Genomic DNA, 27,395 nt, shown 5'->3' with positions numbered 1-27,395 from the left:
CAAACGAGCATAATTCATAAAGCTGTGCTGCTGTTGGTTAGGCTGAACAAGAAAAATCTTGTGCCACTGAAGTGGGGGTATGGCCCGTATGTTTAAGAAAGATGCTTGACTACATGTTGACTTTGCCTTTTACTGTGCTGAGTAGAGAGAAGGAGCATAGGAGTTATATAGGAATTAACTATTTTACAATTTGCATAAAGTATCAGCTAGTTTAAAAAAATGTATTCGGATCACGTGACTTTCGTTTTTACTTAACTCTGCAACGTTCACCTGATACCCAAGTGTCTCTTCCAGAAGTGGTAACGCAAATGATTGTTGCTTGGGTGTACTACGATACAGTACCCTTCCACTTTGAAGTTCTTTTCTTACAATTTAGCACGCTGGTAGACTACGCGTTATGAAAACTTCTGAGACGCAGCTGTCGATTCGCTATGGACTTTAACCCCGTCGAACTGCAAGCCAGCCAAACGAGGAAGCGTTGAATCTTTCCAGCCAGGCGAGTTTGACAGAGGAAGCCATTTCATCTATGTCACCTAGCCAACCCAGGAAACTTATATTTGTTTTATCAACTGGAAATGTAGCCCTTTGGAGAAATCCTTTGCCTAGCATCATAATTTGATATTACGGAGATAACAAGGTTTGTCTTAATCGACTATAATATTGTACTTTGGCGGTCTGTTTTGTTTAATCGTTTTCCGAAAACTAAGTAGCAACACACAGACCTGTGTTTCCGAAGTGACAATAGACTACTGTAGCAATAAGACGGAACCGAGGGTGGTTGGTCAACCAAAGACGAGACAAATTATTTGGCTTTGATACAGTGCCCTGAAATGTCCGTCATGATTCCTAATTTTGTTAGTCTTTCGTTTATTTGCGCCAGAAATGTCTAATTACCGAAGATAAATTCTCAAAAGATGTGATTAAGCTGTCGTTGTGGGAGTGCTTTTACGGAGTTTTATTGATGAGATATACACCTTGAATACTGAATTGGTAAATCTAAAGCGTTACTTTGAAAAAAAATTAAAAGCACGCCAGTAGGATATAGAAATCTATCCTACTGATTAGTTTTACTGGGTGGCATTATGGAGAGCGGACTGAAGACTGTTGAACGTTTACACTTTTAAACTGATAACTGAGCTTATTGGGTTTCTGTTGAAACAGGAAACTGTTACAGGACATAAACAACACTCTTTTTACAGTAGGTTTCGCTGTGAACAAAACATAGTTGTAATTATTGATTTTCATTGGCTGTGTTTGAGACTTATTTGTCAGAAATGAGACCAACATTGAATCCCATCAAAATTAAAATAAAGGCCAAGATCTATTCCTCTGATAAACTATTTGTTTATTTATTTTACATTTATTTTTATTTTTGTGCTTGCACCAGGAGAGCATATTTAATAGTGTACCAATAATACCTCTTCCACTTGGAAATATTTGCAGAGACTGGACATCAATTTGTATTTTTTCCCCCAAGAGAAGTGATTTTGTCCCATTATGCTTTTGTTTACTTCCTTAATTTCAAAAGGACATGTTTCATTTTGCTATCGCTGCCACTGAAGTGCCATTACTTTCTATTTATCTGGCCAACAGTGCTTCTTTTAAGAAATGGGAAAATGAAAGGAAAGTCTGCTCTTACTGCAGAGGTGTCTGAGCATGGCATTTACTGAACTAAGGGCCATTGTCTTTGCAGTTTCATTGGACCTTTATCACTCTGCTTTTTCACATGTGATGAAAGCACATAAGTAATGCTTGGTAACTAGAACATCTTCCCTGACCCGTGAAAAGTGAACTGTGGGGGACAAGACAATCGACATGTTTCTTTAAGCCATTTCCAGAGTCCACTTTGGAATGTGTAGATTTATCAGCAACATTTATGAAAGTGTTTTGTTTCTGCAGTTGTTTGGCGGAGATGGAAAACCACAGTCTCCCTGGGGTGACCGAAGCCTCGGCAGATGACCCTGCCTCCCGGCTCATCTCGGCAGTGTTCCCCATGGAGGGGGACATGAAGAACCTGACCATTGTTCGCTCAGGGAATAGTACCGTCGTGGAGGACCACCTCTTCCTGAACACGACCGCCGCACAGGCCCTTTCGGGCATCTTTGTCTGGTCAGCACTGCTCATCACCTGTCACCAGGTGAGACAAATTATTTTGTGTATCAGCGATTCTGTCATGAGCTGCAGCCTCTTTCATTCCAACCTTCCCTTATTTATCATTTATCTATTTATTGCCTGTGTATGATTTCACATTATTCATGCAGGGCACATTGGACACACTGATGATTGGCTCGGAGTGAAAATCTGTGGTTTGGCCTGAGGTGCATTTGAAGTGCTTAAGTGTGTGTGTTGTAGCTGTAAATGTATTGGGGAAACCTCAAAGAAATGCAGTGGAAGCAGAGTTAACAAACCATAAAAGCAGCAGAGTGGCGAATATAAGAGAATGTGTGTGAGGTAATGAGAGTCCTGAGGGTGTAGATGGTCTTTTCACTGGCACCCTTCCCTTCCAGCTGTGTGGGAAGCGTAGCCACTGATTGCCTAATGTTACCGTGGTAGGTAATGCAAACACATGCCCAGACACACAAGTGAATTTTTCACTCAGGTGTGGGGAACACCCCCTCTTCTCCCACTCCCAGGACTTTATCTTTTGTACACAAGTCCTTCCAGTAGACACTACTGAAAATGTGGTGATAGCCCCCAAAAAATCAGTATCTGCCTGTTTGTACAAGCTGTGTTTGTGGTGTACCAGGCTGTCACAGTGTCAGAAGAATGCTGGTACTGGAAAGCACTGTCCTTGACCAAAGTCGACTGCACAATAAAACTGTAAGAGCTGCAGCACCTGATAACAGTACAATGCAAACATGAAAATTATTGATGCAAAGGGACCTTTTCACTTTAGTACTAAATAATCTTAAGATTATTGCAAAAGTTTCCAAGAATGGTCCCTTTGATAGGATAATGTGGAGAATTCTATTTTTATGAAAAATGTTTATGAATTGTAAGGAAGTCCATTTGATTTTCTTCAAATTGATGATTAACAGGATGTTACTATCACATTGATAATCTTGGTACTGACAGATTTGCCTGAGCTTCTTGGGGCCCTACCTTATCGCCTACCTATCCTCTTTGTGTGGCGTGTGATGCCATGCCATGTGCTGATCAATAAGAAGGAAAATAGTACGGTATCCAGCTACTTATTAGGGAAATAGATGAGTGAAAATGAACTATTGGCTGTTCTGACTGATTCATTTTTGCTGTTAGAATTTTGTGCCTATTTTACAATCTATTATTATTATCGTTATTATTATTATTCATTATTATGTGTTCATTAATTATTTATGTTTTTTTGATGCTACTGACAAATTGCTGATGATACTACGATAACTACCAACAAATAATGATGAATTGTAGTTGTAACGGTAGAAGTAATGCATTGAACAGAATCAAGTTTACATGTCAGCTAGTTTGCATGGTTATTTTTTCCTAAAGCTACATATTGATTGATACTTATCTATGCTAGGCAGGAGCATAATTCCCTGACTTACTCTACCAGTGCAGTGCTTGGAGCATGTAACCCCTCTTTGATTCAGTGCGAAGTGATTAAGTAATGTATAAAGTAATAAATAATGACTGTGGCTCACAAAAAGGTGCAAAAATGTGCTTGACAGTTATTTCACCCGACATTCTTATTGTAAATAGTTTTTTTTTGTTATTGCATTTACTTTAAGGGCTCTATCTTAGTACGGCAGTAATGCAAACGCGAGTGTCTAGAGTGCTAGTTTCATTTTCCCGTTCAGCGCCCATGTTGTTTAAATAGCTGATGAACTTGTGCCCATTAGGACGGGTTGGTCTTAAGATGAGGTGCGGCCAGGCACATTGTTAGCATATTGCTATTTCGATGCAGCTGACAGCGCTTGTGCCAAGACCAACAAACTCCTGGTCTTGAGTCATGTTGTCATTGTTTCATTGTTATTTTAAGGGTGCAATTTTAAGATTGTAATGTGTGCCTAAATAGGTGGGTGTACAGTGTGTGTCTGTTACACATACAGGGGCATGTACAACCATGCATAAAAATATCAATATTACAATGTGAAAGATTATTATTGTGTATATCAAAAATACACACGAATAAAGAAATACAGCATCTCATGATAGTTAGTTACAATATTGATTCAGTATTGAATATGAATGAGTTAATTGTAGAAATGATGAATAAAATTGGCAAATTATTTTACCTATCATGGCAATAAGCCTCAGTATTTAAGCAGATTTGTGAGGGTGAGGATGCCTGTCCAGACCTTGTGAAAACTCTGTAAAGATCACACAAATAAAATATTTGAACTCTTATGCCACATCACTACAAGACCATGAAAGTTTAACAAGATATCACTTCTTGATCTTTTCAGTTGTTAAATATTGGCTCATACATTCCTGATTCATTCAGTCACATGGAGTATCTCATAGGACAAAGGATTGGCGAGGGTCCATTGGCCAAGCCTGTTCCTCGACAAAGGGGAATACTGCTGTAAATTGCACTTATCCCAGCAGGCTATAAGAAACAGCTGTTGTATTATCTCCTGACAGATGAGCTGCTGACGAATGCCTGCTGTTCCTATGCACTATGCGTTTTTGTGAAAGTTATGGCCATGCTAAGCTAAGTTTCGTTCCAGCACCTACGTCCCCTCAGTTCAATTGGAAGCATATCCCAATGTGCTGTAAATTCAGCCATAAGTGCAGTTACCTCAAGCCAAGTCTGACATGCCAATTAATATATTCATTTCCCCATAACAATTGCCAGGCAAGAATGGGTTAAACAGGCGAATTTTGGATCCCTGGGGTCTTGCTTGCCCCCTCCATCAACATCCAGGTGATTTGCGATGCTATGCGTAAGATTACACATGTATTCGCAAATTATTCTGTATCAAGCCATGATTCCTTTATATTGGCCAACTCTGTCATTCCTGCAGTCTTCCAGGGGAATCCTCCCCAGAGGGGTCGCTGTTAGGGGACAATGGCTATCCATTAAAGACATGGCTGATGACGCATATATCATGCCTACAACAGTGAGATCATTCAATCCAAAACTCACAAAAACACACACTGTAATAGAGAGGACGTTTGGAGTGCTGAAAATTAGGTGGAACACTACAATACAGCACAGAAAAACAAAGATTATTTCAAATATCAGCATTTTTTTGTAAAATGTATATACTAAGAGTGACACAGTTTCCATGCTTTCAGCAATCAAAACACTACCAGTAAGTCTATAACTGCACAAAACAATTTTAAAGAACTTTGGTGAATCCCTGTTGTTGCCATATTCTCTGCTCACATGCTTTTACCTCACTCGAGCAGGTCTGTTTCATCTGAGGTAGATCTGTCTTTTCAAAATGTTCCATTATATGAGCAATTTGCCAAGGTGCAAGCGCAGGTGGCTTTAAATGGAATGGGAGATGTCACGAGTTACATGTTATGCCCAAGACACACCTATTATTAATTATTTAAGCAACTAGTTTCAGTCCATTTGAACCTTTTGCCTTACTTTGTGCTCAAATTATCCACTATTAAACTAGCAACAGTAGATTTGGCCATACACACTTTAGACCATGCACTAAAATAGTTAAAATAGAGTACTAACTGTGCTTTCATATTAATAATGTCAGGGAAGTTGGATTGCAAGAAATGGTAATTTTGCTACACATATTTAATAATTTAGGCCCTTTTAGTACCCCTGACATTTTTGGTACTGTAGTGCCCAAGTAATAATGAAAGAATGTATTTTATGTTATTTATTTGCAATCTGGAATTCAGTCTGGGTGTTTTGGTGGAAAACAAAATGAGCAAATGGGCAACAATAGCTCGTGTTGCATCAACACTTCAGGGGTTTTCATAGGGTGTCCTTAAGCGGATGCCAGGCAGTCTAACCTCTTAGGCCCATCATTGCTTAGCAACGTAGGCTGTTCAGATACAGTACATAATGAGTGGGATGCAAATTATGAGGGCAATGTGGGTTAGACTGAAGGAAAATCTTTTCAGCTCCAGACAATTTTGCTGAAGTTATGTTGCCTGCAAAATACAAAAGTACGGTAAGGTAGAGTGAAATCTATTTTCACTGCATACTTAAGGCATTTGGATTTGATAAAAATATGAATATGATGCAAAAGTGCAGACAATCAGCTTTTATTTTATGGTGTCTACCTGCATTTATATGGTTAAAAAAAGTCCCCCCATTTTCAGATGTGCAAAATAAAGTTAATGACAGGTGTTTACTGTTGCTCAGGTGTTTTTTAATCTATTTGCATGGATTATTCACAAATAAAAGAGCAGTGAGTGCCTAGTCTTGGCCTGCATTCGGTTCCACTATAACACATTCCCTTCCCTCGCTCGTATTCCCTTGAGTGAACCAGTTTATGACCAAATTTGTGAGGTGCAACAAGTGAACTTAACAGGTGCTCTGCAAGGGAGGATGAATGAAATGGAACTAAGCAACCCTTGCAGCCTATATAGGAAGTGATACCCCATAACAACCCTGTGCTCTGTGTGCAAGTATTGTTTTCATAGGATGACTTTGGACGGCTCATGAATAATTCCTAGAAACCTTAACCAAGCTTATCTTGAGTGATAATAAAAACACACCAGCCAAAACAAAAAAAAATTGCTGGTCTATGTGGTGCCTAGTGAGGATTTCTTGTGAGAGAACCTCACTCAAAAACACTAACACAGTACTGTGTAGGCTAAATTCTTGATCCCCCTCCCATCCCGTCAAAATACACTCATCAATTATTCACAGACCTTCCAAACTCATCCTAAAAAAAAAAATACTCTTCGTCCATTTGACAGCACGCTGACTCATCTTCTGTATGCATGGAGAATTGCGATGTGGGGTTTCCTTCTTGCTGGAAGCTTGCATTTTATGTTATTGCTCCTTTCCCTTTCATAAATTGTAACTGAACGCCACTTGGCTGCCCTTATTTCATCCAGGCATTTTGGGAATTCCCCCCTTGAAGCAAGGGAAGGGTTTTTCCGGAAGTCTGCGAAAAACTTGGATCTGAACAGCCTTAGTTTTGACAGGCTAGAGAAGGAGCGCTACACGAACAAAGATAATGGCCAAAAAGGTGCTCTTTGGGGGGTGGGGAGGAGGGGTGGAAATATCAATGCATCTGCCAGGGTTTAGTTTGAAAAACTTTGCGAAAAATGCGAAATGTATTGGATTCACCAACTTAAAGACACTACTTCTCCGGGGATTAATATTGATATTGGTTTTCTTTAGTTTTTGTGATTGTCATACTCCCATTTCCTTGTAGTTACAAGCCGAATGACTAATAATTAATATAGGTGCGTTGTACTCTCTTCTCTCTCTCTCTCTCTCTTGCTCTTTCTCTCTCTCTCTCTCCCCCTCTCAATTGTCACTCCCATTTTTATACAATTATTGTATTAGTCTATTTGCGAATGTGAATGATACTTTATAGTAGTGAATATATAACACAGTGCTCCATATGCTTTTGGAACCCTGATGAAGGCCATGCGAGGCTGCAATGCATAGGTCTTGCACGTTTTCATTTTTTCTTGCCATGTTTAAATAAAGGCTTTTAACTTCACCATCAAGTGTGCATTGGATCCCTACCTGTTTGCCACTTGTATTTTTTCAGAATTCTGGCTGGCAAACTAAACCCTTTTTGATGCGCAGACTTAGTTTTGCCCTTTATTTCCCTCTGTGGAAATCGCATTTGGAGTCAGCAGTCATACACCATCATGAAGACCAGACGACTAACTATGGCTGAAAAACAACTCATCTGTAAGCTGAGGGAACAGAATAATTCATTAAGAAGGATAGCTGAGAAACTGGATATTTCAAGTACGGCAGTTTGGAAAGTCTTGAGAAAGAACGCAACCACTGGTGGTCTCACAAATAAACTCTGTACAGGTTGGCCAAGAAAGACAACTGCAGTTGATGATAGACTAATCCTAAGAGGTGTGACGAAAAACCCCAAAATGAGTGACATCACCAACAGTCCCCAGAGGGCAGGAGTGAAAATATCACAAGACACCATATGCACAAGACTTTGTGAGCAGAATTATATATGCTGCAAACCTCTGATCGCCAGGCAAGATTCGAAAAGCCAGATTAGAATTCGCCAAAAAAATACAGAGACGAGCCAGAAGCATTTTGGAGACCAAAATAAACCTTTACCACAGTGATGGCAAGCTGAAAGTCAACTGACTCATAATGGACATTCTGATGTTATTGTGAATGAGGCAATACTAAGCAAAACACCTTATCCTTTCCCATAACATTGGCTGTGCTGTGTGCCCGTTCTGAATAGAAACTCCCTGAATAGGAATTGAAATGTGTGTTTGTGACGGATTTTTTATCAGTACGAGCCCATCTTTAATCTGAGTCACTGTGTGACAGGGGTTCTAAGCTTGACCTGAGCTGCATTCTTACAGGCTGAAGAAAACTAGAGGGTCACTTGCTGGGCTACATCACTGTTCTGATTCTAAAATCAAGGAAGTCACACTTGTTCTCACTAGTGTCTGCTCCTGGAACAGATTAAAAACTCATTCCATCTTGCTCGCTCTACACTATTTAACTATACAGCATGCAGTTTCCCATGAGTTATTTTTTTCACATTTCATCAAAATGACTACATATGGTTATATACAAAGAGGGCAGTATGAATATGATAAAATGGTAGTTGATCAAACCCATTAGGACATTAAGAACCATTTCATACATGTGCAAATAATCTCACTCATTGTGCCTAGAGTAGAGGACAGGTTGTGGCCAAAAGAGTGCAAGATAAAAAAAAGCGAAGGATTCTGGGTGTTCTAGGGTTACTCTCAAACTGCCTTCTAGACCTAATGGAAAAACGACTGTGGACAGTTGGGGCCGTCCCAGGAGTTAAATAAGAAAGTCTTGAGCTGCTGTTATTAGCCTCAGTCAGGTTGGGTAACTCAGCACCAGCGATATTGTTGCAGGGTAGAGCCATTATCCAGAGCACAGCTCTGTCTCAGGTGGGTCAGTGTGATGGAACCGGCTTTTCCCCCGCACATTCAGGGGAAATGGAAGATATCAGTCTCCCCTGCCATCAGCTCTGCTTCTCTTTTCAAGAGCACCAGATGCATCACGCACTCAGAGTGGCTGGTCTGTAATGGGCGTTTAATCACATTGTGTGTGTGTGTGTGTGTGTGTGTGTGTGTGTGTGTGGTAGAGAGAGAGAAAGAGAGCCAGATGTATGGAAGAGGATAAGGCTCAGAGTAGAAAACGAGCACCGTAATATGTCATCTTCACTCAAAATGGACACTGTGAATATATGTGGAACGCGGAGCATTACAGCATTACTGACCAAGGACGGCTAGGTGAAAAATTAACTGTCTCATCCAATTTCCATTGCCATTCTCAAACAAATTTCCAGGGCCTCCTTAAAAGCGGACTGCCTCTCACTTTTTAAGCAGGATTTTAATTATTTCTGTGAACTGGACAATTCTTCAGCTTCTTTCTAAGAAAATGTGGGGTTTATGCAGTTGGATTCTGACAAATATTCTGGATAATTTCTTTGCCTTATCAGACTGAATCGGAAATGGATTGAATATCTGGTATTTTAGGCTCTTGGAAATGAGAACTGTCTGGGCAGTATGTAATCTTAAATGCATAGGGCTATTATATCTGATCCATATTTTATAGATGACATTATTACTTAATCTTTTTAAAGTTGGGTTCTGTCTAAAAAAGGTGATAGTTTTTCTATTTGGAATAATGCTTCCCTGGTTTCTTTCATCCTGACAGTTTACTTTTCTGGTCCGTTTGGTAATCTGCTTTTTGACGTTACTGGAATGAAGAGCTCTAAATTCATACCTGGATGTGTACCACAGTTTTGCCTTTGTAATGTTGCCACAAAAAGTGAAATGTATTAAATATGGCCCTTTTTGTAGTTATATTGTATAGTTACTTTTTGTCTCAATTTATTTCTTTAAGAAACCACTTGTTGCTTAGGATTTGTTGCCTTTGTTCTATTTGGAATGTAATGATTGTAAACATTGAAACCAGCTCCATGGAATATGCATAATACATCTGGCCATCTATTTTTTATATTATCTTTTGTTCTGGTAATTTCTTTTCTCTTTTTTTTTTTTTTTACAGATCTACATGCACTTGCGGTCGTACACCATGCCCAACGAGCAGCGTTACATCATCCGAATACTATTCATCGTTCCCATCTTTGCCTTCGACTCCTGGCTCAGTTTGCTGTTTATCAGCAACGACCAGTATTACGTCTACTTTGACTCTGTGCGGGACTGCTACGAAGGTAAACAGAAAACGCCCGGGCCCTTCCCTCTTTCAACATTCCTGTGGCCTTTGTGTGATCTCTCAACCCCACGTCTCCCTCCGCGGACGCCGAACCACGGCACCGGCATCCACCTCGGCCCCTCGTGCGTGATTGACAGGCCGTGGGAGCGGAGAGGGAGGGCGCTGGCATAAAGAGGGGCAGTGGGTTGCAGTGTTTGGAGTACAGGCAATACAGAGAAGCTGAGGGTAACAGGTCAAGCCTGTTTTTGCACATCAGTAACAATGGGAGTCCTTTTTTTGCGCCATGTTATGTGATGCTGGTCAATCACCAGCTCCAAACTTTCTCTCTTAGTCTGTGCTTGTGCTGTTTCCCCTTCTTTGTTCGTAACTTGTTTTGTAAGTGGTCTATGTACATATCGCATTCATTTTTTCTAAAATATGCTCACCTATTTATTATGTACTCCAAACAGCAGGTTTTGATTTTTAATTATTTAGATTTAATTAAAATTTAAATGGTCTTACAAAGCTTTATTCGTCAACATTTTTATACTGCTTTTTATATTGCCGCAGTAATGAAAGGGCCGGGTGTGTTTTTAATTGTGAGGGCGAATCGCAGACAGAGGGGATTAAGTGTAATCTTAAAAGGAGAGTTGTGAAATTGCGAATGCGACATCCATTATTCACAAGCTTGCCCACATGATAATTTCAAAAGATCAAGTCGGGCATTATGAAATGCCTTTCAAACGTGAATATAGCTTCTTGATTAAACATTCAACCAAGACAGCTGTCTTGCGATTCTCAGTGCACAACCTCCACTTTTGGTTTGTTTTTAAGCCCACTTTTAAAGAAACGACTGCATTGTTCACAGTAGAAAAGGCATCAGGATAATTTTGGGTAGTTTGCTTTTCATAATAAAAATACGAAGTTTTCCACAAAATTGTATGCACACGTCTACAATCTAGGTTTGATTATGCTTTGCTTTGAGTAATGAAAATTCTCTTTCACAGTTGGATGGTACACTGGAAGTGCGCAAGCTCTTGCCGTTATGACTGATTGTCCTCTTTTCTTTTTTCCTCTCCTTCTCAGCATTCGTCATCTACAACTTCCTCAGTCTGTCCTTTGAGTACCTGGGGGGAGAAAGTGCCATCATGTCTGAGATTCGAGGCAGACCCATTCAGTGAGTGAGCGCCGAGAGCCCGCCGCTTGAGTCCTCTTAAACGCACGGTTCATTTTTAAATGCATAGTAAGCGCCATCACAATATTTTAAATGTATAAAATGATAGCCTGGCTGCTAATGTCTGACACGGTCCTGTGGATTTAGAGCACAGGAACATTTTGTTACATTCATACATCTGGTCATTATTGAAAGTGGGACAGCAGTATGTTTCCCAGATAAGGAGTGCATTAGGTGAACTCCATTTGAGATTAAAAATAACTGCAGAGCTAGTTTAACTACGGGAAGGCTGAGCGAATACAGAGGCTTGGGGGGGGAAAAAAAGACCTGATAAAAGAAATTAAAGCCAATAAAGGTCATTAGATAAAAGTGAATCATCTTCCCTCACCAGAGTTTTGGGGCGCAGGCTTGGTTAGTGGGCCTATCGGAGCGCTCCAGGCCCTGTTGTGCAGGGAGACATTAAGGAGCTTCACTCGCACACCTGTGTCCCGTATCCTCTTAATCTGTTCTGAAGGATCCATTTGTTTCAATGTCCTGAGGGGACATCTCATTAGCGGACTGTAACCAAGTGACCACGCTGCGCCCCTCGTTTATTATTTTGAGATTTTGAGTCGGATGCCGCTGATGGCCATTCCTCCGTGCCAGCCTATAATGCACTCTGACACTCGGGTTGTGTTTTTAAACTTACTATGATCACACGCAAATATTGGGTCAATTTACATTGATGACCAGCTCAGCAAACCCGTTGTATATGCTGTCAGTTATAGGAACTTGTATCAAAGGGTCTGCACCACAAAAGGGATACACACTGCATATAAATGTCAGAACTACTGATAATTTCTATTCTGGATCATAACCGCTGTCTTTCAAAAGGCAGTGAGTGCAAATGTTATTTCTTATTCAATATCTTAAGCCAAACATCTCTGCTTACTTGGGAATCATTTGTCTTGTTCACATCTTCCCAATGTATCATGCGATGAAAATAGTTTCCTAAGAAAAAGACAAAGATAATTCACAAAATATTTGTCGTAAAATATGATGGCTTTAACACGCAAATCCAGGTGTGTCCCATGTGGAAAAAGAATGTATGCTGAAGTATACTCTAGTGTACTTGAGAATACTTGAAGTGTAATTGAAGTTTATAAAATTGAACTTCAAATATGCTGACGAATAATGTCTTTCACACGGGGTGCCTTTGAGAGAAACGTTTTTGCATATATGTGTAAAACGACTGAAGACGTTCTGCTTTTTCTTGTTTTTTTTATAGGTCGAGCTGTATGTACGGCACCTGTTGCCTGGTGGGAATGAGCTACTCAATTGGGTTTTTACGCTTCTGCAAACAGGTTTGTCCCAGTATTCCTTAAACAGTCAGGAATAGATTAAGCTAAGCTAGTCGGGGTGGGAGAGGAAATGTTTGTTTTTCAAGAATGAATTCTGGTCACTTCCAATGCTATGGTTCCTGGTTCTGTCTTGCCTCTTATTCAAAGCCTGTGCTGCCTCAGGCCGGTAAACCCCATCACGCCAGTCACTGGTAGATGCAGGGTAAAAACAAATTAGACCTCATTGGCAGTGTGCACAGTGAGATAATGTGGGCTGTCAGTTTGACGTGGTTCCCGGGGTGTATTGGGATTCTGCGGAGACTTGGTGTGCAGCCCTGATGAAAATTGTATTTGAAGGGTATGTCTTCAAAACATTGACTAGACTGAAAATGAATATTTTATAGAGAAACAGGAACAGATAAACACAGTGCTTGGTATAATGGAACTCATGCGTGCAGTGTTTTCAAAGCACAACCTTGCATCCCGTGCCAAGCATACTCAGTGAGACCAAAATAGTTTATACTTTTGTACAGTTTTTTCAGAGCCGTGCACAGTTGAAGAGAATGACACTGAGATATAGTGGCGATGTGGATTTGCTCTGGTTGTCCTACACCAGGGGTCCCCAAACTTTTTCGCCAAAGAACATTTACAGACTTTTGCTCACTTTTGCTAGACCGGAAGATGAAGTCGGTCTCTGAAACACTCAGTGTGATTTATGGCCTTGTTTTTCAGTGACTAACTGGCTGATTTTGGAGAATTGCAGCTTATTCTTTTTTCCTAGCTTGCAGCTATAGCTTATGCTTCTTTATGCGTGATGTCACTCAGTCTGGTAGTGTCCATAAATCATATGTTCCCATTTCCCAAAAACAAAATGTGTAGTTATATATTCCATTTTTGATACTGTAATTCACCCTTTGTCAAAAAGGGTGAATGAATGAAAGTTTTATTTATTTTTTGGAAAACACCAGTCATTCATTCTGACATTTAAGACATATTCAGTATCTTTATATTTTGTCAGTGCCTGTGAACGTGATTTTATGAAGGGAAAATTTGGCATATCAAGCAGAAAAAGAATCAATCTATCATTGAACCCATTATGAATATACAGTACCATCTCCGGGTATTACATTTGAAATGAAAGGCTGTGGTTTATACCGCAAGACACGCACAAGTACTTGCATCAGAGCAGCTGTGAATAAGCTGTTGCATTCTAATAATACTTCAATTTGAAATCTGGCTCTCTAAAATTGGAAGATGTACTTAACCTTTAGTGTCCACTAATTTCAAGCTATGGGATTAAAATGGCTGCCCAGAGAGAGTGTAGCCGAGGATATACCAAGTGTTCCCTCGTTTTTAAAAGCCCATGGAATGAATTTAATATTGATCCCTAGTATTGCTGCAGAGCTCAGTCTTGTGCTGTCCCCTCTGGAGGTAAAGCACTGCCAGGGCGTTTTTATTAGAATGGGTAGGTTCACCAGACAGCTTTTTTTTTCTCGCACTGTGGAAAATAATTTTGATATGATTTTGGAAAACCTTAAAGGCATTTGTGCATGTAGAAGTGGATTATTCCTTCTTTTTATTACCAATATTTTGTCCCCAGCATCGTATTACATATTTATTCATTTGTATGGTGTACACCGTTTCCAGGAATATTTACAAAGCCATTCTGCAAAGATATTATTGAATATGTCATTGGAGCAACATGAGCACCGATCCTAACCAACACAGTGGATAACTACTCAAAATGTAATATTGGCACAAAATATAAATAATTTTAGTCTGAATACAGAACTTAATCCTTTTACACAAGCTCATAGCCTTATAATCAATATGAATAGCATTGTTTTACCACTGTAGGGTAAACAGTATTAAGTTGCATCATACTAATGTATTCAAAGTGGCTAACAATCACTCGTGCAAACAACATTACCCTATATAAAAACTAAACCTTAGTGTACATAGTATTAACTTGAATCATGCTAACATACTCCAAGAGCCTAACAATGATCTATGAGAACAGCAATACACATATATCTCTCTTGATGATTAGGCACTGGGTGTTAAGTCTAGGATATGGCCAGTTTCTAGAAGAGCACAAGACTGGGATATGCAGTGAGTATGCAGAGAACTTATGCTGGGAGGAAAGGACTAAGGAGGTGGTAAAGTGTGGAAAGAGATGAACCCTTGGCTTCCTAGTGAAGAAGGAGCCTGAGATCGATAGTAAAATTTGGGTTCCTTTTTGTTAGGGAGAAAAAGAGTATAGACATACCTAGTTTTGGAGGAATCTAGAAAAAGTGAAGATTTGGCCTGTAAGTACCTCTGGCTTGGAGATATAGTGATTTTGTTTTGATTTCTGGAAAAGGATTTCTGTGATAGACATGTGATAATGCACATGGACACACAAATGTACTCATTATTGCATCTTGGATGAATAATAATGCATTGTTTGGACGTTCAGGCTTGACACATTAAATCTGTTTTGATTAGTGAATTTATTGAAATAATGAACTGAATTCTAAGAGGAATGCGAAATGATGTTTTTGTTTGTAATTTTGCAGTGCAGATGCTTGAAGCCAGAGGCACTTCGCTTTTTGTAGCAGCATTGGAACAGAACTAATTCCTAAAGAATCTAAATGTGCAAGGCTCATCCGGGACTTTGTCCAAATGATAGGGGAAAACACAAAGCCGTGCTAACAATCAACTGCACTGGCAGACTAGGGCCGAGATATAAAATCAACAGTTTGAGAAATGGTTTCTAATTTGATGTGTGCCTGAGAGGTGGGCTTGTTTTTCGTATTAAAATGACAAATAGAGCATTTACAATGCCATGGCGCATTGCCACTGGGATGATAAGAGAAGATGGAAATATGGTATTATGTTTAAGCCAGGGTTCTGATCCATGCTCCCAGTTTTTGTATTTGTTTTTTGCTATTTTTTGGGTTTTAAAGTTTTCATAGATCAGTATTTGTTGTTGTTTATATGTTTTATTGATGATGTCAAAATTTACATGAAAAGGGCCTGTGACACCCTTAACTTTCCATTAATTTATGTTTATAGATGAGGGCATTGGATCTGTAAGTGTTAAAAAATCTGTTTTTTATGAGGTTTTTTATGTTTGTCGTTCTCTCTTTTTCCTTTGGTTTACAGGCAACTCTGCAGTTCTGTGTTGTAAAGCCCATCATGGCTGTCTTCACCATTCTCTTGCAGGCGTTTGGCAAGTATCACGACGGAGATTTTAGGTGAGTTTATTTATCCATCCATCCATCCATCCATTCTCTATACCCACTTATCCTGGTCAGGGTCGCGGGAGGTGCTGGAGCCTATCCCAACATGCATTGGGCGAGAGGGAGGAATACACCCTGGACAGTTTGCCAGTCCAACGCCGGGTACACACACCATTCACTCACGAACTCATACTACACACTAGGGGCAATTTGGAATTGCCTGTTAACCTAACCTGCATGTCTTTGGACTGTGGGAGGAAACCAGAGAGTTAATTTTTTTATTTATTTATTGATACTGAGGAGAAATGAGAGACCATTCAGGCCAAATAAAATACAGCTGTGCCGAACCAACAGGTTTTGTGTGGCCTACAGCACCTCTTATGATGAACTATTCAGGGCTTTAACATAATGAGCGTACAACACAAATCAATCATTGAAATTCACTGATGGGAAAAAAAGAACCAAACACTTGCATTCTGTCTTTCTGTTGTTCTGATCTCCTCCCACGAGAGCCTTGTTTTTAGACAAATAGATTGCCTGTGTAACAAGTACCCAGTTAGTGGCCGATGGCGGGGTTATTAGCCTACTGGCTAGTTAGTGACCTTGTCAAATTGAGGAGATGGTGTACTTAAAAACAACAACAGCAAAATCACTATTTTCTGCTAGGTACAGTAAATTTATTTTATCAGTGAATTCATTGGCCAGTTAGATCATCTTAAACTCGGGATATGAATTTGACAAATCCTGTGTAATGGCCCTATGTCTTTATCACTTATGGCTTTAGTGATCCATTCCAATTCCATATAAGGACTAATCATAGGTCTATGATTTTTATTCAAAGCAATTAAAATCAAAAGTGTTAAAGCTAAAAGGTATTAGAGCAGCAGCTGCCTTCAGGATAGAGAAACAGGTTATTTATCTAACTTCATATGATGTAAGCATGAACCACACGCACCTTTGAAAAGCCAGGATCACATTTTCCTCCTACCCTGCCAGATGCTATCATCGTAAACACACACAGATTAAGCAAATGGTTAGTATTCTTTTCACTAAATGTAGGTGGATAGACTGTTTTGTGGGTGCTGCTTGAATCCAAAACTAAATGCTATTAAGACACATTTGCCATTAAGGCGTGTACAGTTTCCACTGAATAATGATCATGGTAGGCTGTTCCTGTTGATTTTCGCACATTGAGATCACAGCTTCCTGTTTCTGACACATCAGGGTGGTGTCTGTGTTATATACACACTGGCATTTCTGACATGCCCTCCCCCACACAAGCACGGTTCAGCAGGGGTGGAGAAGACCGTGCATGTGTATTAGCTCGGATCGCTGGCGTGAGACCCGGCTTGCATTCAGACATTCAGTCATGCTAATTTGTTGCTTTGCGACGATATAATGGGGTGTGCCATTTTAAATATCACTGAGCAATCCAAATAAATGTCGTCTCAAGTGTTACAAATTATGTGCAATGTAGTGTTTTCAGCTTACAGTTAACGTGCCTAAATGTGTTTAATTCCTGAACAAGCTGCATATAAATACAATTAGCCAAGCCTGACAGGAAATTCATACAGTAGTGCAATATATTTGTTTCCTTGTTCTATGTTCTGGCAAATATTTTCTGCATACTCTTGTTCATGGTACTGCATGGTCAAGTACAAAGTTACTGGAACCCTTGGTAAAGAGTAAGACAAATACAAAATAACAACTTTTAATTGTATTCCTTATCTTTTTGCTTATGGACTGCCTTTTCAATTCAGACCATAGATTTTCAGTAGTGTTAAAGTCCAAAGCCAGAGGTGATCATTGCAAAACATTGATTTTGTCTTCACAGAACCTTTTCTGTGTTGATTTTTCAGTATAGTTGGAGTCATTTTCCTGTTGGAAGGGTCAGCTATGGCTAAGTCTTCTTAGCAGAGGCAACCAAGGTTTTTGCTAAAATGTCCTGGTACTTGATTGAATTATTTGTGCCATTGGTCTTAACAACAGCCCCTAGACCACTGACAGCAAAACAACCCCAAAGCATCGATGATCCCACACATCACTGTAAATAGGCAGATTTTTAATAGGTTTCTAATGTCAGTATTTTTCCTGTACATCTGTATATAATTACATATTGGAAATGGTAAGTTTTGCGTTGTTTGTTCTTTTCCCTAGTGTGACAGGTGGATACCTGTACATTACCATCATCTACAACTTCTCTGTCAGTTTGGCCCTCTATGCCCTCTTCCTCTTCTACTTCGCCACCAGTGACCTGCTGCGACCATATGAACCAGTGCTCAAGTTCCTCACCATCAAATCTGTCATATTCCTCTCTTTCTGGCAGGGTGAGTCAACTGTCCTTCATACTTATTTCAGTAATTCCATTTCCTGTTATCAGAGGTCAAATCAAAAATGGGCACAGAAACAAAAGAATAAGTCACTGTGTGCGTCTTCAGTCCTGGAAGTAGCTTGTTTTATCCTGTTTCAAACAGTGCATTTTTGCTATCCCTGGATTTTGTGTTACCATTTCAGTTGAATAAAACAGGGTCCAGATGGCTCCGATGATTGAGATTGTCTTTGAAGTTATATTCTGCAACCCATTTCTTTACTTTTAGCTATTGTTGATCATGCACTTAGTTCTGTTTTTGTAACTGGGCCTACTTATCAACCAACAAACAGACTTAATGATGCTTTCACAGTTTAGTGTAGTGTCATGGTCCATGGTCTCTTCAGTGTGGCATTGAGCGGGGAGGATGCGGTAAAGCCGTCAGTAAGGTCGGTTACAGGCTGACTCTTCCCTCCTCAGGGATGGTGCTGGCGATCCTGGAGCGCTGCGGGGTCATCCCCGAGGCCTTGGTCATCGACGGGTACCACGTGGGCGCCGGCACGGTGGCGGCGGGCTGGCAGAACTTCATCATCTGCATCGAGATGTTCTTCGCCGCCATCGCGCTCCGCTACGCCTTCAGCTTCACCGTGTACCAGGAGAAGAAGAGTGAAATCCCAGGTACCTGCGCCTTTAAGTAACACTAGCTCCAACGCCGCTTTCTTACGGGCCTAGAGGGAGAGAGTTTGGAGGGTTTATCCACAAGCTGCCAGCTCCCAGGGTTCACAATTAGAGGTGTATGCTACTTTCTTGTCCCCCCCCACCCCCTTCTGTTTAAATTGGATGTTGTTGGAAGATCATTTGCTGAGTGCTGATACAAGCATTTTATTTGTCCTTTTCAAGTTGCAATTTTTTGTGGCAAAACTCGATTCAGCCGAGGACATTGGAACATCCAGTGCGAACGTAGCCGGCGCCCTGCGGAAGGTTCCGGTTATAAGCGGTCGTCTCTGAAGTCAGTGATCCCTGGTGTTCCGGGAGGTCGGACGGAGAGAGGGAACATCTTCTCATCTCGGGCAAGATTAAAAGCTTAATAACGCTCGTGTCCGCTCCAGCGCATCAGAGCGAACCGGGGGCCTTTTTCGGCCGAACGCGGCACGTGCCCACGGCGTGGAGCGGGCCCCCCTTCCCCGAGAAACGGCGTCGCGGTCCTCGCTCCCTTCCTCGGCCGCGTGATTTATGTGACCGGATCGGGCCTCCTCCTCGCCAGAAGACGAATACGTCTCCTCGCCCTCGCGGCTTTGGCGCCCTGACAAGCGCTGACCTGGAATATGCTAGCGCCGGTGGGGGGGGGGGGGCAGTGCTCTGACGTCAGCACTTTCCTGCAGAATGAAAGGGAGAAAAATGAGGATGGAGGGAAACCCTGCCGTGACGAGATCAATCATTTAAACCGCTTCTCTTTTCCTGTGGAAACGTGACGGCTGCGAAGAGCCTGGAGGGGAGACTGAGAAGAGAATCGCTGAGCGCCTGCCGCGCGTAAAGTGCTCTCATCTGCATGTCCTTCGGCCACTTGTGCTCCCAGCCTCTCCCAGCCGGGAGCTCAGAAGCAGTCGGACACAAACAGAGTGGATGCTCTTGTCTACTTCAACACTTGCTTTTTAGGCCTGTCTGAAGACTTGAAGATTTGCTGCCAATTTCACGCCCTTCACAGTGTAGCTGCAGATGCTTTGGTATCAGTTATTACTGGGATTTTCTTTTTCCTGAAGTTTAATGTACGTGGCTCCAGATAATCGGCCCTGTCTAGAGTACCTCAGCATTTATTGCTGAATGGGGATGTTGACCCACAATAGTGCAACGCGTCATTCATTTCTTACGCTCATAAATACATAATGCTGCCCTCCTTTACAAACGACAGGTCTCATTATGATTGGACTAATTTCCCAGAGCTCTCATAAAACTGACAGCACGTCAGTGATGAATGACTGGCTCACGCACATATAATCGGAAGGTCTCCGTCAAAAAACATAGCGCATTAGAAGGGCGGCCATTACGCGTGTGAGCTGGGACAGGTACCAGGAAGCACAAGGTCCTTTACTCCGCCACAGTAGGTGTGGCTACAGTAGCCCCTGTCTGCTGGGCGTGTCACTGCACTGTGGGCGAAATATTTTCTTATCTCAATTCAGAAGCCGCCCGCACCCCGTGGCAGTTTACTTTCGCGCGGCGCCCGGGCAAAGGAAATCCAGCGATGAAGCTTTTTGCTCGTAGCGACGCGCTTATTCATGTGAACTCTGCGACGCGCCCGGGCCCAGAGGCCTGGAGGAGGCTGCACTGCCGCTGACCCTGAAACAGGCAATCATTCCACCCTGCCCGTGCTCCTTCTGGCCCAGGGGTTTGTTTACTCACACAGGCTTTAAAAAGGAGGATGCTGAAGGGGTGGGGGGTGGGTGGGTGCATGAGGGAGGGGTGGGGGTGGGGGTGGGGGGCTGCTGTTGCACAGCCAATAGCAAGGACCCTTCCCCTGGCAGACCGGTCTCCTGCAGATGGGCGCTGACAGGAAATGAGGTCTGCCCGCGTTCCTTTCTCGCCGCTCTCCTGTCACCTCGGCCTGCGCTTTCATCCATCAACAGAGCGAGCGACTGAGCGCAGGGGAGCCTTAGCCAGAGGTCTTCCTGGGGCGGCCCGCAGGGCACGCTTAATAATCACCGAGGTCCTTATGCACCCACCGTTTTCTGAAACGCCTAAAAAAAAACAAAGGAGCTCTCTCCGCCAGGGAGAGCTCCCGAAATTGCGACCGTCGGATGGTTCGCGGCCGCGGGCGACGGGCTTCGCTCCAACGAAAGCCGCGTGAGCGAGGCCCCGTTTCCGCGGAGGGGAGCGGCGGAGGGGAGGACCGGCTCCCCGCTCAGTCAGGAACGCACGGGGCGGGTGTGTGAGGTGTGAGGGGTGCGCCTGACAGCTCCTAGTCACGGCTAAGCGGAGAGCCGTCCCGCTTTGCATAGACGCCACGAGAAGGAAGATGTGACTTTGTCATGCCGGCCTGCTGGCGCGATACGGGCGCGGCCCTGAGTCGGCGTGACGAGGGCCCGGCGGGGCGGAGGGCTGCGTGGCAGATCGTTATTTGGCCGGACGCGGGTGGCGGTGTGATACAGCAGCGCGGTTTTGACGTGCGCTGAGCCCGCTGCGCGGTTGACAGTAGAGCTCGGTCAGGGCCTCCCCCGGCGCCCGGCGGTATGCATTTCAGCGCGTCGCCGCTGGAGACCGGTCCGCTTGTCATCGCCCTGGAGTGGGGCGTGCGCGTGTTCGGCACCAGCCCGGCGTGTTCACCCTCGCCCTCGGCCTCATTTGATCACGCTGTCCCTTAGGAAGCAACCAAAGGTCAGAGAGACTGAGTACATTCTGCAGAACCCCCGTTCCCGCCAGCCGCTCTGATATGATGCACTCCCGCTGCGCTCTGCACTGCTGGCGGTGACGCCGCTGATGGCCCCGTTCACTTTCGCTGAATAAACCTCTAACTCCAACCGTGTAATTACTGAGCATTTCAGCATTGCTGCACAGGTGTTAATGCTAACTTTCTTGTGGATGGGCCTGCATGCCTAGGGCTTCTGACCGCCCTGCTCAACTGGGTTCTGGTGTATTGGAACCAATTAAATACTCTCAAAAAGTGCAAACCCCGCCTTCTGGTCATATTGGCAGGCTCAATTACACCAGGCAAAATCAATAGTACAGAAAAGTATTTGAATCCAAAACAAATACGTATTTGACCCAGGTCTGGTTCTAGCACTGCTAGCGAAAGAATGCCTCAGTCACTGTGTCAGGCAACATTTTTGCTTAATTTGTGCCACTCCTTTGGAAACTGGGCCCCCTTGACAACACGCTGGTTTTGGAGAGGGAAGTCCTCATTTGACGTTCGGAATGAATTCTGAAAGGACACGGAAGCCGTCAGACATGGAATCAAATATTCAAAGTGGTTACTCTTAGTCCCAATGCTGACATAAAATAATCATTATTAACAAATACACTTTTAAAAATTGCACGGCAAGTGCAAGTAAATTCGTAACACGTTATCTGCTCTGCAGAATATGTCTTCCGGCTAATGCACTGCAGTGTGTCCTGGTTTGCGTCCTATGGCTAGGACTGAATCCAGTCCACGTCAGCGCAGGCTGTAATCGGGAGTGATGTGCGAATGGGATGCTGTATAATTAGCCGCTGCTTTGCCTAGGAAGCGAGGGTTTCCAGTCAGCAAATGACTGCGATATTATTATAATATTATATAACGCGTCTGACCTCTGAGCGTGACCTGACGGGGAATAGTTAAGCTGTCAAGAACATCACAGTTGAGTGCTGAAGCACTAGGATTCAACCCATGTCTGCCTACTGTAAGCAAAAGAGGAAAATTTATTCGACACTCCTGTGAACTGAAGTACTGTCTGTTGTAGATTTTAGTGTCATATTTTCTTTTAAGTTAGTGTTGCATTTACAGCTTTATTTTCTCTTTGGGTGCATGACCAAATTGTCTGCATTCATATTCACACAGTCGAGGGGTTATTCATGTGAAACCAAGTATCTCCAAAAGAAATTATTTGTGGTTCACATGCCCCTTTTGCTCAACCGACGATGTGCGGCCTTGTTGCTTGACCCTGCGTATCTTTTTGAAACACTCTGTAAATGCCACGCATCGGCAGACCTTTATTTGCATGGTCTCGAATTTGCATAAAGAAGCATGTTTTTTTCCTGAGAGCCAAGGGTAACCGAAAGTTCAAACGTGACATTTAAAGCGACGGCGGAGATACGGACTCAAAGCCACACGCACCTGCTCTCGGAACGTGTAAGCGAGGCGACATTAGCGCTTTCCAGCGCCTTTGTAGCCGCGGCGAGCGCACGGTTAAATCCGAGGCTCTTCCGCCGTCCAATCGCGGCGCAGCTGTCTCCGAGGTATTGTGCCACTACTCAGGTCCTGATTGCCTGATTGTCGCCTTTCTTCTAAAACATATAATTTCCAGTAACAACAGAGTCTCAGAGAGAGAGAGAGAGAGAGTGAGCGAGCGAGGGAGAGAGAGAGAGAGAGGGAGGGAGAGAGGGAGAGAGGGAGGGAGAGCAGAGATGGTCTCCTGCAGCAGTACGCGCTGGCCCCAGACAGGATGCTGCCGTGTGATTATAGCGTAGCTGCTGGCAGAAGCGTGCGGGGGGGGCGCGGCTCTGAAATAAACTCTGGAAAGGGAGTCCGCGCCGCCTCCTGCAGCTCACCGCTGCTCCCCGCGCAGCTGGACCGCCTCAGAGGCCGAAGCTGAGAGGAAGCCCTTTGCCTCAGCGTTAGCGTCTGCTTTACGGAGAGCCTGGCTATCGGATCGGGCTGCGTCTCGGCCTGCCTTTCTGGGATGCTCGTGTTATCAGCAATGTTAATCGGGGGGCTGCTTGTTGTAACTGATAGTTGCATTTACTCATTTATATTCTGGAATTTGCTGGTTATTCAGTCCGAGTGTTCTTTTAAAATGATTTGCATCACCTATGTTTATACCTTCAAAAATGAGTTCAAGGAAGAGGTTTTAACACAACCAGCTCACCCAGGAGCAAGGCTGAAGGCCACGACTGATGTAATTTCTACTGGGGCTGGTCTATTATGCGTTTCCCAAACTGAAGGAGGTGGTGAATATTGTGCTTACAGCAGGAGCTGCTGTGCTGTAGCCTTCCTTCCTCTGAGAATGTCCTTTCTGTAGCAATGTGACCAGAGGCTGCAGCTCTGTGTGTGTGACTGTGTCTCCCCCCTGAGGACACAGCGCAGTTAATCCTCTACACTTCCTGTTCTGTTCACTCGTAGGCTGAGCAGGCCTCAGGGCATTTATACACTGTCTATGCTGCTCTCTCATTGGCTGAGCATGCCGCAGGGCACTTAAACACTTCCTGTGCTGCTCACTCATAGGCTGAGCAGACTACAGGGAACTTAAACACTTCTTGTACTGCTCTCTCATTGGCTAAGAAGACCACAGGGCGCTTAAACACTTCCTGTGCTGTACTCTCGTAGGCTGAGCAGACCTCAGGGCACTTATGCACTTCTTGTGCTGCTCTCTCATTGGCTGAGAAGACCACAGGGCACTTAAACACTTCCTGTGCTGCTCTCTCATTGGCTGAGCAGACTACAGGGCACTTACGCACTTCCTGTGCTGCTGTTTCATAGGCTGAGTAGACTGCCAACAGGAAGCTCTTGTTGTTAGGCTCTGGATTAAGAATTAGATTAAACAGTGAACGCAGTGGGTTATTGTACTGGGGTAAGTTAGAGGGAATCTCATTGTGAAAATAGAAAATGGATACAACTCATTTTACTGTGATGACCATAATGATAGTATTCAAGAATGGTTGCAGTGTAGCTGTCTTATTTTTAGGACAAAAAAAGTTCTATTGTTAAAAAATGTTTTCCATTTAAAAAGTTTGTGTAGAAATTCGATCACAAACATACAGGCCATGAACTAAACAATGGAATCGCCAACGTAAAGTATGGTCTTGGACTGCCACTGTTTTTGATTGAATTGCCTGCTTTCTCCCCGACTTTAAATTGGCAGTAAACTGTTCTGCGGTTGCTGACCTGCTGTGCCTTACACTTTGAATTAGTACAAGGACAAGGCATTCCTGGAGTACGCACCTCCGCCCACTGTTTCTCATCGCTCGTGATGTCTTCCCCCCTCCGCGATCAATGCTGACATCACCTTGCAGGACAAAGTTGCCCTGGAACATCAGCAAGTTCAGCTGTCTCAGTCTCTGAAACTCCCACTGAGCCTGCCCCTCCAATCACCCATCTTTCATAGTTACAGAAGTATACACATAGTCGAGGTAGCTATAATTATAACCAACATACATACTATATCCAACATATTTAACCATGCATGTTGGCATGTTTCTTTAATTAATGGACAAGCAACACCTGAGTAAACGCACCTGATTTGCACATTGTAATTCCTAATTTTCTAAAATTCTTTCTATTTTTTATTGGCTTTCAGCCATAAACTATGATGGTGTCACTGCATACCACAGGTTATTCATTAACCTTCTCAGCAGTAGACTGACATCGTCCCATTTTGGTCTTGTGATTAATGTAAGTGGGCACAGGGGCCCAGTGACTGGACCACTACATTACATGCTACCCAACTTTCCATTTAGAGGAGATAGGCCGTTTCTGAGGGCAAATGTGAACTGAAGCTAATGTGATTTTCTGCCTCCGCAGATAACACTGCCCCCATGCAGAGCATCTCCAGCGGGCTGAAGGAGACCATGAACCCCCACGACATGGTGCAGGACGCCATCCACAACTTCTCCCCCACCTACCAGCAGTACGCTCAGCAGTCCACCCAGGAGGTGGTCCAGCCCAACCAGAATGGCAAGGCGGGCCTCGGCGCCGGCTCCGGCTCCAAGTGGTCCAAGAAGAACGACAAGATCATGCTGATCAGCTCCGACGACGAGTTCTAGCGGTGATCTCAAGGACGTGAGTCACCAGCAGGCTCACCAGGAGCCACGCTTATGACTCAGGACTTCCTGTTCTTTTGTTGTACACCTGCGTTGTTTTATTGTTCAGTAATTGTACCTTGTAATGTATTTAATTCATGTGATAAAGACTGATGTATTTGCACCGAATGAGGTAACTGTTGGTAGGAAGTCATGGAAGTAAAAAAAAAAAACCTGGCAAGAAACAAAGGGAAATGTGTTTATCCGGGAGGGAAAGACAGTACATCTGCGTTTATATGCTTAATGTGCCTGGAATGTTGCGGTCGGCCCATTTTAGAGATCGAAATTTCCAAATCTGAAAGGATGGCGGTTGACACTTGCTAACTCACCAGCTGCGGGGTAGTGTACTTGCATCTGATCAATGTCAGTTTTGAGGAATAGTTTGATATTTGTCTTAAATCAGACATGACAAACAGCATTAACAGGCTGTGACTGGCATTCGCCTTCCACTTGCTAACTGAGAAAGAGAGAAAACTGCACTCTGGCTCGCTGGTAAGCTTATTGATCTGCCAAATTATCTGCCAAATAAACAAATAAATTAAAGAAATGTGATGTAATTGATAAGACTCCTGACTGTGGGCACTGGGCACCCTGCTGAATGGAAGGATCACATTCACCACCACACAGGCCACATCATTCCCAACCACAGGAGTCAGCCAGAGCAGTGACCTTTTCACTGGGCTTTGATCCTATGGCCAGAAGCATTTTTTCCTTTATAGCTGGTATTTGTGGCAGACCAGTGTCAACATTATATCCAGCCGTTCCAAATGGCTGAGTGTCATTAGGATATGAACATGGTGTTTGCTCAAGTTTTCAATAAACAATTAATGAAGCTGCTGGACTAAATATAGAGCAAGAATTCTGTAAATCTGGGTACTTGAATTAGTGTCGGTTGTATTTAAAATTATGCACATACCTGCTCCCTATTCTTCTTAAACTCGATTTAAGAGAATATGCTTTTAAAAAATTGATTTCAGTGTTCTACCAGTGTTCTATGGGCTACTTTATGCCATGGCCAACATATCTTCTGTGTATTTCTATTCAAAGTTCAGCATTGATTGAGGGTGAAGAATAAACATTTCATTGTCATGTATTCACTGGTATGCCGTTATGACAATGATGTTTTATTTTCAGTCAGAAATAAACCGAAAGCAAGCTGTCCTTTTAAATTTAAAATTCAGTATATTTCTGTGAAAAAGACTGGCTTTGGTCTTTTATTTAATGTAAAGTTCTCAGGTAACAAGACCTTTTTACATTTTTTATATTGTACATCGTGCTCTGAAGTTCCATTTGGAAACCAAATCTGGAATCTGTAATGCATTTGGAATCTAAAAAAATGTAAATTAAAAAGTGTTACTGAAAAGTAAAAGATGGCCCGAATGTGTTGTTTTTAGAATGGTAATATTTATTTTAAATTTTAGAATAAATTTTAAATAAATGCTAAGTGAAGGTTTAGCGCGTGGGCATTACTCAGCTATTGAAGTGGGCTGTTTCCCATCCCAAAGTGGTGCGCATAATTAATTGTAAAAGTGCAAGGAGCTCGAGGTACTGACCAATAACCATAGACATGTACTGTTTCCTTGATAAACTGCGTTCATTG

General features: G+C 42.8%; 1 protein-coding gene across 2 annotated transcripts; it reads left to right on the top strand.

Moving 5' to 3' along the window:
• Positions 1-264: 264 nt before the first annotated feature.
• LOC118220674 (transmembrane protein 184B-like) lies at positions 265-27,164 on the top strand. 2 transcript variants are annotated; one of them, XM_035404735.1, is made up of 9 exons: positions 265-496; positions 1,900-2,137; positions 10,139-10,304; positions 11,372-11,462; positions 12,727-12,802; positions 15,926-16,017; positions 18,160-18,329; positions 18,791-18,988; positions 25,518-27,164. In XM_035404735.1, the coding sequence occupies exons 2-9, from the start codon at positions 1,913-1,915 to the stop codon at positions 25,757-25,759; spliced, it is 1,260 nt and encodes a 419-aa protein (XP_035260626.1). In that variant the 5' UTR covers positions 265-496; positions 1,900-1,912; the 3' UTR covers positions 25,760-27,164. The 2 variants fall into 2 exon arrangements, with proteins under 2 accessions (XP_035260626.1, XP_035260625.1); XM_035404734.1 differs by having other exon boundaries at positions 266-637.
• The last annotated feature ends 231 nt before the right edge of the window (positions 27,165-27,395 follow it).

Source organism: Anguilla anguilla, chromosome 2 (genome assembly GCF_013347855.1).
Source record: "Anguilla anguilla isolate fAngAng1 chromosome 2, fAngAng1.pri, whole genome shotgun sequence".
Classification (NCBI taxonomy): domain Eukaryota; kingdom Metazoa; phylum Chordata; class Actinopteri; order Anguilliformes; family Anguillidae; genus Anguilla; species Anguilla anguilla.
The sequence above is the reverse complement of the archived record's forward strand: the minus strand, read 5'-3'. Positions and strand labels throughout refer to the sequence as shown.